The sequence below is a fragment of the Gopherus flavomarginatus genome, chromosome 2, assembly GCF_025201925.1.
Source record: "Gopherus flavomarginatus isolate rGopFla2 chromosome 2, rGopFla2.mat.asm, whole genome shotgun sequence".
Taxonomy (NCBI): domain Eukaryota; kingdom Metazoa; phylum Chordata; order Testudines; family Testudinidae; genus Gopherus; species Gopherus flavomarginatus.
Window position 1 is genome coordinate 15,275,199 of NC_066618.1, and position 15,027 is coordinate 15,290,225.

The 15,027-nt window shown below is 38.9% G+C and overlaps 1 protein-coding gene across 3 annotated transcripts in view; it reads left to right on the plus strand.

Annotated features, from left to right (window-relative positions):
• LOC127045478 (sodium channel protein type 5 subunit alpha-like) overlaps positions 1-15,027 on the plus strand; it is a 365,137-nt gene that overhangs the window by 321,922 nt on the left and 28,188 nt on the right. Inside the window, exons 22-24 of one of the 3 annotated variants that reach the window (XM_050941520.1) lie at positions 4,247-4,369; positions 5,151-5,273; positions 14,106-14,387. The exons of 1 other annotated variant lie outside the window; for it this stretch is intronic. In XM_050941520.1, coding sequence (XP_050797477.1) covers positions 4,247-4,369; positions 5,151-5,273; positions 14,106-14,387 — 528 coding nt within the window. The remainder of the gene's footprint in view (positions 1-4,246; positions 4,370-5,150; positions 5,274-14,105; positions 14,388-15,027) is intronic. One more of the 3 variants, XM_050941518.1, reaches the window with a different exon arrangement.

A 15,027-nucleotide genomic window follows, 5' to 3' on the forward strand; every position in this document is an offset into this window, starting at 1 on the left:
GTTGCCCTGTTGCCCACTCCCAGCTTCTGGCAAACAGAGGCAAGGGACATGCAGAACATGGTGTGGGATCCCTGTCCACCCTGGCTAATAGCTATTGCTGGACTTATCCTCCATTAACTTACCTAGTTCTTATTGGAACCCTGTTATAGTTTTGGCCTTCACAACATCCCTAGCAAAGAGTTACACATGTTGACTGTGAAGAAATGGTTTCTTTTGTTTGTTTTAAATCTGCTGCCTATTAATTTCATTGGGTGACCCCTAGTTCTTGTGATATGTGAAGGAGTACATAACGTTTTGTTATTCAATTTTTCCACTCCTTTCATGATTTATAAACCTCTATCATATCCCTCCCTCATCATGTCTTTTCGAAGCTGAAAAGTCCCAGTCTTTTTACACTCTCCTCATACAGAAGAGTTCTATAACCCTAATTGTTTCTTTTGCCCCTCTCTGTACCTTTTCCAAATCAAATGTATCTTTTCTGAGATAGGGTGACCAAATCTGCATGCACTATTCAATATGTTAACGTACCATGGATTTATATAGAGACAATATGATGTTATCCTCTTATTATCTTTCCCTTTCCTAATGATTCCCAATATTCTGTTCGCTTTTTTTAATTGCCACTGCACATTGAGCAGATGTTTTCAGAGAACTATCCGCAGTGACTCCAGTATCTCTTTATTGATGGGTCCAGCTAATTTAGACCCCATCAATTTGTACATATAGTTGGGATTATATTTTGCCATGTGCATTACTTTGTTTTTATCGACATTGAATTTCTTCTGCCATTGTGTTGCCCAGTCACCCTTTGTAACTCTTCCCAGTATCTCTGTCTTGGGTAATTTTGTATCATCTGCAAATTTTACCTCACTGCCTACCCCTTTTTCAGATCATTTATGAGTATGTTGAATATATACCTCTCTCCATTCTCACCTTTTATTCCTACCCTTTGTTTCCTATCGTTTAATTGAAGTGCCTGCCAGTGCTTTCAGGATCATTAATTTACTTCAGTGACAAGCCTTTTTTTATCTTAATCACCCTGCCTCTGTTTATAAACAAACTACCTGCCCCAAAGGCTGTGCTGCTCACAGCTTCTGAATTCCACAGATTTCAGAGTAGCAGCCCTGTTAGTCTGTATCCGCAAAAAGAACAGGAGTACTTGTGACACCTTAGAGACTAACAAATTTGTTTCAGCATGAGCTTTCGTGGGCTACAGCCCACTTCTTCGGATGCATAGAATGGAACACACAGACAGGAGATATTTATACATACAGAGAACATGAAAAGGTGGAAGTACGCATACCAACAGAAAGAGTCTAATCAATTGAGATGAGCAGGAGAAAAAAAACCTTTGAAGTGATAATTAAGATGACCCATAGAAGGTGTGAGGAGAACTTAACATAGGGAAATAGATTCAGTTACTGTAATGACCCAACCATTCATTCCCATGTCACATATCACACTCAAGCTGTTGCAGTTAAGAGCTCAGTAGGGAGCGAGGGTGGGTAGATCTCCCCTACAAAACTCGAAGGGGGCTAGATCCCTCCCTTGCCCCTGCCCAATGATTGTGCCAGAGACCAGAAAAGCTTTCAAAAGTTTTGCCTTTAATTCATTCTGGGTAAAGATAACAAGGGGAAAGGATTGTAGTTGCCCTGCATTTTAATCCTTTTGTTGTAAAAATGCATTTTTTTTTAAAATGAGAGCTGAACTTTTTGGTAATTTAGTTTCTCCCTTTAAATCCCTGCCACGGAAGCCGGTGCCGTCCAGCATGGCGTACTGGCTCTTGCTGGTACGCCATACCGGACCATACTGGCTTACTTTCACCTCTGGTCACTTCCCTGCTATACCAGATGTAGGAGTCCCAAACTTCTTCCTCAACTTCTTTGAACAGTACTAGGAAAAGGAGGGGAGTCGCGTCCCCTTATACGAGATGTAGGGGCCCCAAAACTCCTTTACTCAGCTCCCTTAAGGAATGATTTCCTTCCAAGCCTTTTCCAATCCATGTTATCTGATACCTGAATTCCTCCCATACCAAGTACCTGCACTGGACATCCACAACAAGTTTTATGTAGTGAGTTGTGACATTATAACCTAATCCTCTTACTCTACCCCATTGGGTCTCAAACCAGCTGTTGGGAAGGTGAATCCCCACACATACACTTTGGTCAATCTGTCGGTGAGGGAAAAATTCCTTCCCAGTCCTCCCCCAGCCCCACCCCAAGGAAAAGAGCAACTAGCATAATGTCCACACCAGGTCAGGGGGAATCTGGTCCTTTTGCCATATTCAGGGTGGGTCTATGCTGCCACCTTGATCCTCATAAAGAGGACCTCTGCAGGGCCACTCTTCCAATCAGCAGGAAGGGCCGTGCACTTACTTTCTCCTGACCTGGGAACAACTGCTTCCCTCCCTTCCTGTCCATCCCTGTAAATGTTCCCCTTTCTTCCTACCCATAGTAAGAAATTTCTTAAAGCAGCAACATCCCTTTTCTCCCATCTAGCTGGACAAAAAAAACCTCACATGAAGCTTGCAGTGGACATATTATCAGTATTAAATTTTCCAAAGCGGGTAGGAGTACAAATATGTCCAGACACCTTCTGAAATTCCTACTGGGGCAGTACACCTCACAGGACTGTGTATCTCTGCTCTAGTGGAGTCCTTAGTATACAGGGAATACCTCAGTAGTGCCAATTATGTTACAATGTTGTGACTCAAATTGAAAAGCTATTTTATATATGCATGCAGCACATGTGCCCAATACCATGGTCTGAATCCTACAATCCTTTCTCCTTAGCTGGGCAACATTCCCATTGAAGTCAATGGGTGGAGTGAATAAGGACAGCAGAAGTTGACTCTATGTTAATGCAATATCAAGGTCCAGATTTTAACCACAAAGTTCAAGAAACTCAGAGTGAAAGGCAAACGAATCTTAAATGAACACTTACAGTGCTACACATGAGCATGAGAGAGCGTGAAAATGAGAGACTACTTGGTGATATAGTACACTGTGGTTGTAAAGGTTTCAGAAACCTGAGTTTTGGTTGGCTACATTATTAATGAATGCTGAAGACAATACCAGGCTAGACAGAGCATCCTAAATGAGTGTCAGTAAAAGCTTTATACCACACTAATTCTAATGCAATTCAGAAATGTAATAGAGAGTTTTAAATGTTTTAGTAATACTATTTTTCATAGGCCCCCCACCTGTAAAAGCCAGATTGCTATAGTTAATCATTAATCCCAAGTGAGCAAGCCTTAGAAAGGGAAAGAAAAATATCACTAATTAATATATGGAACCTATAAAAATTATCTACTTAAATCCAGCCTATGTCAGATCTATCTACCTATTAAGCTTTTATATCATGCTTATCACCATGATACAGAAGCATTTATTATCAGTCTTCCTTCCACTCCAGCCACAGGAGCTGAATCAGTAAGGTGAGTTTGCCTATTACACCATGTTAATGTGTGTATCAGTGGGTAGTGCTTGGTGCTGTACACCAGTGCTTTTTCCAGCACAGCTGTGCTGATTTACGCCAGCTGAGAATCTGACCTATTGTGTCTGCCCCTGGCACTATTGATTCCAGAAGCTGCTCTCCTACTGCTGGCTGTGTCTAAAAGGTGCAATAGAACCATCAATTTATAAAAAATTAAAACATTGAGTGCATTGCACAGAGATATTTAGAGATGATTACTGTCTTCTCAGCTTTGTGTAGTTAAGTGACTAAGCTTATAAGAGAAGGGATGGCCCAGGGGTTAGGATGCTAGCCTGGGACTTAGACAACATGGAGTCAGTTTCCTGCTCCATCACAGACCTCCTGCATGATGTGTTTCTTGTCCCCTCTGTAAAATGGGGGTAATAGCATTTCCCTCCATTACAGGGGGGTGGTGAAGATAAACACATTCAAGACTGGAAAGCATTCAGATATTACAGTAATGGGGGCCATATAAGTACCTTAGAGAGACAGGAACAAAGGATTTGTCAAGGTGAGCAATGCACATAATAAGGTAGCCAGTCAGATCTTAATTCCTAGCAATAGAAAAGGTTGTAAAGATGGAACAAAAATTAATCTGTGTATTTTCCTCTTGAAAGTCAGAGAGATGCTTACAGTGTATGGGAGTAGCTTCCTTTCTCACTCCCCGGTCAGTAAGAATTCAGGCTGTGAATATCATCTGTGGCTGTAAAACCCATTTACTCTGTGTTTGTTCATCTGACCAGTAATCTCAAATTCCATTCAATCTGCACAGATTTCAGTTGTTTGCCTGATAGCAACAACTCTTGACTATGACCAGCTGGGCGCTATGAAATCTCTCAGAACACTGAGGGCATTGCGGCCTCTCCGAGCCCTGTCCAGATTTGAGAGCATAAGGGTAAGGGTATCTTTTAGTGTCTATCAAGTCTGAGCACTTTTAATGCTGAGCACCTTCTAACTTCCCTTCCAGGAAAAAGAATTTTCTCTTTTAGGTGCTGTGTGGGGATCCAGATAACAACAAAAATGGAAAGAGTCACACAAATTATATACATAATTCTTTTAAAGTGTCCATAATAAACTCGGATCCAGTGGCAGGTTAAGGGGAGATGTTTTTAAATCAGTATTTAGGATTGATAATTCAGTCGACAATGGCAATCTTAAAATCTTCTACCGTTTTAGTAAATCATTGGATCTTGCAGGATCTTAAAGTGATTCATTGGGAGAGCACTAAATCGTAGCGTTTACATGATTTAATAATACTTCTAATGATAGATGCACACACACCTCTGTCAGCTGTAAACTAAATAAAATGTTGCTTCTGCAGAATAGTATTTTTGTAATTGTAATCTCCCCTTTTTCTGACCAAAAAGGTCCCGTTGACATTAGTAGGCACCTATGTGCTTCACTAGAAGGAAATAGACTCTATTTCTATGAGTTTACATTAAATTGGTAACAGAGGCTTTATATTTTGAAGGCATCATGGAAAGAATTGTGTATATATATATGGATGTTAAAACTTCTTTTCTTTCTGCATTGATCTCATTCGATATCTTCCGTTTAGGGTATTTCGTCATTGTCCCACTAACAGGTTTTTTCTTTTCAGGAAGGAAAGGAAGAAGAGAAGTAAAATGGTAGGATTGTGCTAATAGTTTGGACTTTTGCTTTATGTCTCCATTCAGGTCTCTTTAATAAGCCTCATAGCTAACTCACTTGGATACTCCGAAATGGGTCCTATTAAATCTCTTAGGACTCTTCGAGCTTTGAGACCATTAAGAGCATTGTCACGATTTGAAGGGATGAGGGTAAGAGTAAACAAAGCAACCTTCGAAGCCCATCTGTGTGAACATCAAGCATGTAAAAGGGCCATATTTCTTTGGTTTTGGTTTCATTATGACTGCAAAGGAAATGAATGATAATGCTGTGTGGAAAAAAAACCCACCTCTATTGTATTGATTGCATTAGTATAGCTGCAGCTTTTACTCTCTGGTGGATTTCATGATAAGCTAATCCCGCTGCATAACTTGTCATACTATGTTTTAAAAACAACTTTTTGGCTGAGGTAACATCTGGCTAATAATTGTCTCTTTAATTATGAGGCACATCAGAGAAAATAATTTTGCTACAGGTTTGCTTCTGCCTCCAAATTTTATTAAAATTAAAATCAATAACAAAGTTGTTGAGGACATTTTTACTAATAAAGAAGATGAACATTAGAGGCACACTGTGTATAGAAAACAAATGAGCAAATTCACAAAAGCTTTCCTCTAAAGTATTTGAATTTTAATATAGAATGCCAGGATTAGCATTGTATGCATGTGACTTGTGTTCATTGTTCTATCTTGCATGTCTATCCTCTTCCATTTGCATGTTCTTGAATGTATGGATGTATCCACCAGTATCATACTTATTTATTTGTGCTTGATTAGCATAGCAAGCATGTTTAAGTATCTGGATTTGGGCTTTGTTTTTTAAACTATTTTTATCATGCATGACTATCAAATGACAGTAGCTGCATTCTGTACCAGTCAAAGGTGCCACTAATACTGTAGATCACATGGCAAAACAAAACAAATCTCTGTCTGGCACAACCTGTAACATTTTGGGAGTATATAAGGTACCAACTTAAGCACCACTTCCAAGATTTCTGATTCTGATATATGTAAAATTACATCTATCCTATCTGGAGACACCAAATCCCTAAAATATGTCAAGGAAAATGGTAAGGTGTTAATCATAAAATCAATTTGGAATATGGCGTCTTTTGCCTCTAGGTCGCAAGTTCAAATTCAATATAAGTTCGGCCACGTCCACACTACAGAGTAAAATCAAAATTAATAAAATCGTTTTTATAAAACAGGTTTTATAAAATCGATTTTACGCGTCCACACTAGGGCACATTACTTCGGTGGTATGCGTCCATGGTCCCAGGCTACCATCGATTTCTGGAGCGGTGCACTCTGGGTAGCTCAGTAAAAGAATGGGACCAATAACTTCGATTTCCATCCACACTAACCCTAAATCGATATAGTAATATCGATTTTAGGGTTACTCCTCTCGTTGAGCAGGAGTACAGAAATCGATTTTAAGACCCTTAAAATCGATTTTAAGTGCCTTGTAGTGTGGACGGGTACAGCGTTAAATCGATTTAACACTGTTTAAATCGATTTAACGCTGTAGTGTGGACCAGGCCTTACTAGCAATCAAAAGTCTATACAGTTTGTGTGCAACAAGTTGGTGGTTTCAGCTGAAGTCCTAATGGTCCAGTTTCCATGTCATAATCATACCATAGTAAGACAGCCAGAGGACTGAATGAGCCTAGAAATTGAGCTAACCCTATAAGTAGTTAAGTACATTGGTGGAGCAGTGTGGGGACATCCAAATTTGAACTGTTTTGGTTCAAAACACTGCACTCTTCTTAGTGAACCCAAACAGTATCATATTTTAAAGAGTATTCACATGCAGAACAGTGCATAGGCTTAAGCAGCCAGATTCCCACCTGGTATATATTGGTGCAGCTCTATTAAAGTTAGTAGAACTACTTCTGTTTACACCAGCTGAGGATCTGGTCCCATATTTTTATTAAGTGTGGGTTGTTCCATATACCCAGCTTCACCTACTACAGGCCACATTGCTTTACCACATTCAGGAGCCCTAGCAGAAACAGAGCAAATATGGTGCAACTGAGAGGGACAAAGCTCTGATCTAGACACATAGTTAAACTAGTTTAGCTAAAGGTGTGATTTGTGCGTGGACATCTTAAATTGATTTAGACCTCACTTACATTGATTTAGCTTAAGTTGGTAAATATACAAGCTCAATCAAAATGCATATAGCCAGTTTTAAAGTATTATAAGAATATTCACACATGAGTTTAACTAAATGGTTGTTAAATCTAGCAACTTCTCTGTGTAGTCCAAGTCCAAAGTATAGAGCATTTGAGAGGCTGAAAAACAGAGAGTTGAGAAGCACTGAAGGAAGTTTGGTGGGATGTTTACTGAGAACTGGAGAAGAAGTTGGTTTGCTGTAAACCTGCAGAAGAAGACCATTTTCTATTACATCAGTCCCAGAAATGCTGTTCCTAAAATGCTCATATTCAGGGGTATCCCAGGTTTTCTGACACAAAGTTCTTGTCCTCCCTACCCCATAGGTATAGTTGGAATGTGTGCAGTCTTTGTGCCTCCTTTTTCTGAGCTATCAGAGGTACTGAATTAACTTGTAAATTATGATAAAGTATAATTGAGAATACTTTCCACTGGAAAATCAAATTATTATATTTTTAGCATGTCTAACCATACTTACCATGGCTAGGGACAGTAAGACCTTTCATTATTAGGAACTCATATGCTCCAGAATGCACAGGGAAAATTGCCAGAGGAGAGAGATATTAAATAATGTTAATGTTGAGACGCAAACACACAGAATAAGGAGATAATAATAGTTTGTGTTTGTGTAGTGCCTTCAGTTAAGGAGTACTTTGCAGAACTAAAATGTAAGCAAGAAAATTCTCATAGAGTGCTTCACTAAACTATATTGTGCCTAGGCTTTGAAGTCACTTGGTCCTGACTAAAAGATAGAGAGGTAGACAGGTGATTTGTGGCCAGTGAATTCGAGGCATTGATGGGTTTGGAGGGGTGGTGTCTACAGTACCCCACCCACATAAGAGCTCCAAGATTGCGTGGCAAACAGGCCTGTCATGACTAGACTTCAGAGTGACCAGGCTCCATGCCCTCCACATTGCATTTCTTCCTGTCTGCCAATAGGCTCAGTTCCAGTGCAGGCAGAAGAAATCCTCAGCTTGCACCAGCCCAACAGAGGGTTCTAGAAGTTAGGAGAGTACTACTTTCCGGCTATCCAAAGAGAAATCCTGTGGAGGCGGCCTCCTCCAGGGACACTGCAGCAGACCCTTCGGCTGGTGCCTAAGGGTAGCCTAATGGTGCATGCACAGCTGCCAAATTCTGCTGACAAAAACTGTCTGACTGATAGATTTCAAAAAATGGGCAATTGTTATCCAGTAATGTAATGTTTCTAATGTGGGCTCAGGGATCTGTTCTTGACCCAAATCTATTCAATATTGTTGTCAATGACCTGGAAGAAAATATAAAATCATTGCTGGTAAAGCTTGCTTATGGTACAAAAATTAATGTAGTGGTAAATAATGTTAAGATAGATCAACTATACAGAGCGATCAAATGGGAAACTGGGCTCACTTGAACAACATTCATTTTAATACAGCCAAATACTGCATACATCTAGGAACAAAGAAAATAGGGCACTACTATGGGGGACTGTATCCTGAAAAACAGAAGTTGAGAAGGGCTTAGGGGTCATAGTGAAATAAGCCATTGAACATGAGCTTCCCATGTAATGTGATGGATAACAGAGCTAATGTGATTCTCTGAAGATAAGCAAGGGAATATCAAGTAGGAATAGGGAGCGGATATTGCCTTTTAATACAGCATAAGTGAGTCCATGACTGAAATACTGACATTCTGGCATCCACATCTAGAAAGGGACATTGAAAAATTGGCAAGGGTTGCAAAAGAACTACAAGAATGATTCTGAAAAATCTGCCTTACAAGGAGGGAGTTAAGAAGTTCAGTCTATTTAGCTTATCCAGAAGAAGATTTAAAAGGTGACTTGATCACAGTCTATAAAGTACTGACATGGGCAGAAGAGTTCTGTAGAGGGCTATTAATCTAACAGACAAAGGCATAATGAGATTCAGTGGATAGAAGCTCAAACTCATCAAATTCAGACTAGAAATAAGACACACATTTCTAACACTGAGAATAATTAAACATTGGGACAATTTACCTAACAGTGTGGTGGCTTCTCCATCACTTGAAATCTTTAAATCAAGATTGGATGACTTGCTAAAAGGTATGACCCTAGATCAACCAAAAGGTATGATCTTGATGTTGGAATCACTGGGTGACCTTTTCTATGGCCAGTACTATACAGAAGATCAGACTAAATGTTCACAATAGTCCTTTCAAGCCTTAAAATCTATTGGGCAGAACATCAGCTGGTATAATTGTCCATGAAGTCAGTGGAGCTATGACAATTTACGCAAAGTGAGGATCTGCCCCATTATGAATCGATGAAAGGAAATGTTGAAGATTTAGAGCAGTGGTTCTCAAACTGTGGATCGGGACCCTATTTAAATAGGGTCGCCAGAGCTGGCGTAGACTTGCTGGGGCCCAGAGCTAAAGCCAAAGCCCGAACCCCACCACCTGAAGCCTGAGAGTTTCGTCCCTGTGTGTTGGGACTCAAGTTACAGGCCCCCTGCCTGGGGCTGAAGTCCTTGAGCTTCAGCTTTGGCCCCCTCCTCTCCCTGCCTGGGGCTCAGGTGGGCTCAGGCTTTGATCCCCTCTCCTGAGGTAGTAATTTTTATTGTCAGACAGCGGTTGTGGTGCAATTAAGTTTGAGAACTCCTGATTTAGAGCACCTCCAGATGCTAAGTAGGGCATTGGGTGGCAAAAGGCTTCCCCAACAGAAGTTATGGAGAAGGAGGTTTCAAGCATGGCCAATAAGATATTAATGGGAATGCAGTGTTATAAAATCCTCTCTTATAGATGACTGTACTGTATAGGTTATTTCTAGACATACCAGAAATTTGGTCCTTAGTTTTGGAATGTTTGTGTCTCAACTTTAACATAAATTCTCAATAGTTTCGTCTGGTTACATATTCGGGTCCTTAATCAGCTGTCACTTGCACTGATGTTTAAAAGGAGCTACTCCTAATTTACAAGTGGTATTATGTTGGTGTAAAACAGTATAAGTCAGAGAAGAATTAGGCCCTTCATTAATAATTCATTCAAAGAGGTGTTACATGATTTGCTTTAAGTCTTGTGTCATATTTTGTTATCTACACTCCACTGAACATAATTCAGCACAAGGAAAAAAGGAGGATGCATGCATGACCATCATTTGTATTGTCTAACTTGCATGATTATGTTCTGTTCCTATGCATGATCATTTGCACTGTAATCTCTCTATCTCTAACAGCCATAATGTTTTCGTCTCTGTCACACATAGTGTAATTGCGGTAGTTTGGGGCTAGCATGGTTGGACATTGAACAAAAATATCACACTAAAGAGCAAATGAAAATTATTAAGATATCCATTTTGGCAGTATTCCAATGATCATTTGCTTTGGAAATTATTTTGCATCTTGGCTTACAAAATAAAGGTTGGGTTAAAACCATAAAGTTAAAAATGCACTAAATCTAAAAGTGAAAGATAAAATTAGCAAAAGGGACAGTAGTTGTAAAAAGTCTGCATATGGCAAAAATAGGTAGTCGGTCTTGCAAAAAATTTGCTCCTTTCAGAAATGTGCAAAATGTAGTTCCAGGATTTGAAAGAGTTATGTAGTTGTTAGGGCTGTCGATTAATCGTAGTTAACTCACGTGATTAACCAAAAATATAATCATGATTAAAAAAATTAATCATGATTAATCACAATTTTAATCGCACTGTTAAACAATAAAATATCAATTGAAATTTATTAAATATTTTGGATATTTTTCTACATTTTCATATACATTGTATTCTGCATTGCAATTGAACTCAAAGTGTATATTATTTTTATTAGAAATGTTTGCACTGTAAAAATGATAAACAAAAGAAATAGTGTTTTTCAGTTCACCTCATACAAGTGCTGCAGTGCAATCTCTTTAGCGTGAAAGTGCAATTTACAAATGTAGATTTCTTTTGTTACATAACTGCACTCAAAAACAAAACAATGTAAAACTTCAGAGCCTACAAGTCCACTCAGTCCTACTTCTTGTTCAGCCAATCGCTAAGACAAACAAGTTTGTTCACATTTACAGGAAATAATGCTGCCCTCTTCTTATTTACAATATCACCAGAATGTGAGAACAGGCATTTGCATGGCAGTTTTGTAGCTGGCATTGCAAGGTATTTACAAGCCAGATATGCTAAACATTCGTATGCCTCTTCATGCTTCAGCCACCATTCCAGAGGACATGCTTCCATGCTGAGGATGTTCATTTAAAAAAAGGTGTTAATTAAATTTGTGGCTGAACTCCTTGGGGGAGAATTGTATGTCCTCAGCTCTGTTTTATCCGCATTCTGCCATATATTTCATGTTATAGCAGTCTCAGAGGGTGAACCAGCACATGTTGTTCATTTTAAGAACACTTTCATTGCAGATTTGACAAAACGCAAAGAAGGTACCAATGTGAGATTTCTAAAGATAGCTACAGCGCTTGACCCAAGGTTTAAGAATCTGAAGTGCCTTCCAAAATCTGAGGACAAGGTGTGCAGCATGTTTTCAGAAGTCTTAAAAGAGCACGACTATGATGCAAAAACTACAGAACCTGAACCACCAAACAAGAAAATCAACCTTCTGCTGGTGGTTTCTGACTCAGATCATGAAAATGAACATGGGTCGGTCCGCACTGCTTTGGATTGTTATCAAGTAGAACCCATTATCAGCATGGACACATGTCCCCTGGAATGGTGGTTGAAGCATGAAGGGACATAAGAATCTTTAGTGCATCTGGCACGTAAATATCTTGCGATGCCGGCTGCAACAGTACCATGAGAACACCTGTTGTCACTTTCAGGTGACATTGTAAGCAAGAAGTGGGCAGCATTATTGCCTGCAAATGTAAACAAACTTATCTGAGCAATTGGCTGAACAAGAAGTAGGACCAAGTGGACTTGCAGGCTCTAAAATTTTACATAGTTTTATTTTTGAATGCAGTTTTTTGTAAATCTACATTTGTAAGTTCAACTTTCATGATAAAGAGATTGCACTACAGTACTTGTAGGTGAATTGAAAAATGCTACTTTTGTTTTTTTACAGTGCAAATACTTGTAATAAAAATAGAGTGAACACTGTACACTTTGTATTCTGTGTTGTAATTGAAATCAATCTATTTGAAAATGTATAAAACATCCAAAAAGATTTAAATAAATGGTATTCTATTATTGTTTAACAGTGCGATTAATCACGATTATTTTTTTAATCGCTTGACAGCCCTAGTAATTGTGTATTTTCTTCAGTGTACCAGAATAAACTGCCTGTTCTAAATGTGTAAAATCATTTTACTGTGCTCTTTTATCCTTTCCAGAACCACAAAAGTAATGGTGAAATGAATTTGATATTATTGGCTTGTCAGAAAATTGGGCACCAATATGATAAAAAACAACTGACATTTTCCATAACCAGATTCACAATTTAATAAAATTTCATTTTTGCAGATCGATATCACTTTGTCTCAGTTTCAGAAATGTAGACTGAGAAGGGGAAAGGCTTAGTGTCTGCATATCAGATTCTAATCTTGAAAGCATGAAATAAACAAGGAGACAAATTCATATAGTAAAGTCTGGAATCTGTAGAAAGGCTGCCAGTTTGCTTTGCATTGGTCCTGCAAAGTACTGTATTGGCAGCACTTAGAGTAGCTGCGGATATGTAAAAGCTGTACAAGCCATTAATATAGTGTGAAAAAATACATTTTGTGACAAAGATTTTTCTTGATAAAATGTCTTTTATGTTATGCTTAGCATGCATCAAAGGCTTTTACATTTTGGATGGTGATTTAGAATGCTGAATAACATATATATATAAGGTGGTTGTTTTATTTGCCTTATATTTTGGAGTGCATGTTGATATTGCTGAATTTTTGTGGGGACTACAGAATGCATATTGTATACTCTATTTGCATTGGTTCAGATCCATAATGCAAGCATTGACTTCTGTTCCTATGCCAATTGTTTATAAGTACTTTAAGTGACTGGGTCCTTTCCTATACAATATTTGTATGTGTGGTTATATATATGGGTTTGCACACTAATCCTGCCTGGAGCTGATGGGTCTCTGCAGAAAACAGAATTACAGAGTTTGGTACAGTATCAAGTGGGGTAGTGTGAGTCAGATATATATTAAATCAGGGTGTGTTGGCTGTTTTAATGATACGCACTGTAGAGATAGGAGTAGTAAGGTAAGGGATTAAATTGTAACAGTAGATCCTCCATATTGGCTGTCAGATATCCTCCATAGCTGCCCTGCTCCAAGAATTTCATTGATTCCACTTTCTCACAGTAACAGTGGCTTCCAATCAGTGGTATCTTTGACAGATGAGACACCACCGGATCAATTACTCCTCAGATAATCAATAACCTTCATAGTTAGGGTTAAAATTTCATGTATTGTGTTGGGGGCCTGAGTTCAGAAAGAGGTTTAGATACTTTGCTGCTTAGAAGGAAGCCTCTCTTACTCTCTCCTGGTCCCTTAACCATTGTGAGAATATTTTTTTGTGCCCCACTGACCTCCGATTATACACTTAACATATCACTAAACATAGGGTCCAATATGAAGCAGGGAGAATCCTGCTACCTTGCCCTGTTATGAACAACAATTGGTTGCTAACTGGTTGTATGGGTGAGATACTGATACATTAGTTTTAAGGTACAAAAAAGAAGAGTCTTAAGTGTTCTTAAATTTTTCAAAATAATGGGCCAGATCTTCAGCTAGTTTTAATCCAGTTTACATCAGTTGAGGATTGGCCAGTTATTTTAGTGTACAAAACAGCTACTTAGGGATGTGTTCATGTGAAGGCCTGCAGTAATTGTATGTTTTTTTTCTTTTATTTCACTTATTTAAGGTGGTTGTGAATGCCCTGTTAGGCGCCATCCCTTCCATCATGAACGTTCTCCTCGTCTGCCTCATTTTCTGGCTCATTTTTAGCATCATGGGAGTGAACCTGTTTGCAGGAAAGTTTGGAAAATGCATTAACAAGACAGCAGGAGATATGCCTTTAGACTCTAAAGTTATTAATAACATGAGTGAGTGCATAATCTATAACGTGACAGGCAATTTTTACTGGACAAAAGTTAAAGTCAACTTTGATAACGTTGGTGCTGGTTACCTGGCTCTTCTACAGGTGGTAAGTTCTATCAAAAACACTTTTTCTTGTTAGGTAGATATCCAGTGGTCCAGTCATGTGAGGTGCTGAGAGTCACCAGCTCTCGCTAAAATCAGCACCTCCTAGGATCTGACTACAAGTTAACACCTACACTTTTCCTTTTTACCTAGACTGCCAAACATATGTATTTTGACTGGTGTAAATGATTTATACTTTTGCTGATAAATCCATCTGATAAATATTTATTGTAGTTTCTAGTTTTAGGCTCAGATTAGGCGTTTCCAGGGATATACTCCATGCATTACTCATCCTGAAGGTGCTCAAACCCCAACGGCGGATTTGAAACCATTTTGTTCTTCTTCCTGTTTGTAATCCAGAGCAAAATGGAGTCAGAGTTCCTACAATGAAAGTAGCACTGTGTGCAGGCATGTGTGCCAGGATACAGTTTATTGGCTTTACTGAACCTGTGATGGATCACCTGTGTTCCGGTTAGACCTTAAGTGAAAAGGGCCTGATTCTCCTCTCATTTACACCCCTGCAAATTGGCAGTAACTCAGATGAAGTCAATGCAGTTAATACTGGAGTAAAAGTAGTGTGAGGGAGGAATTCAGCCCAAAGTCATTTACTAAAATCCTCTGATCACCCAGTAAAGAAGTCCCAA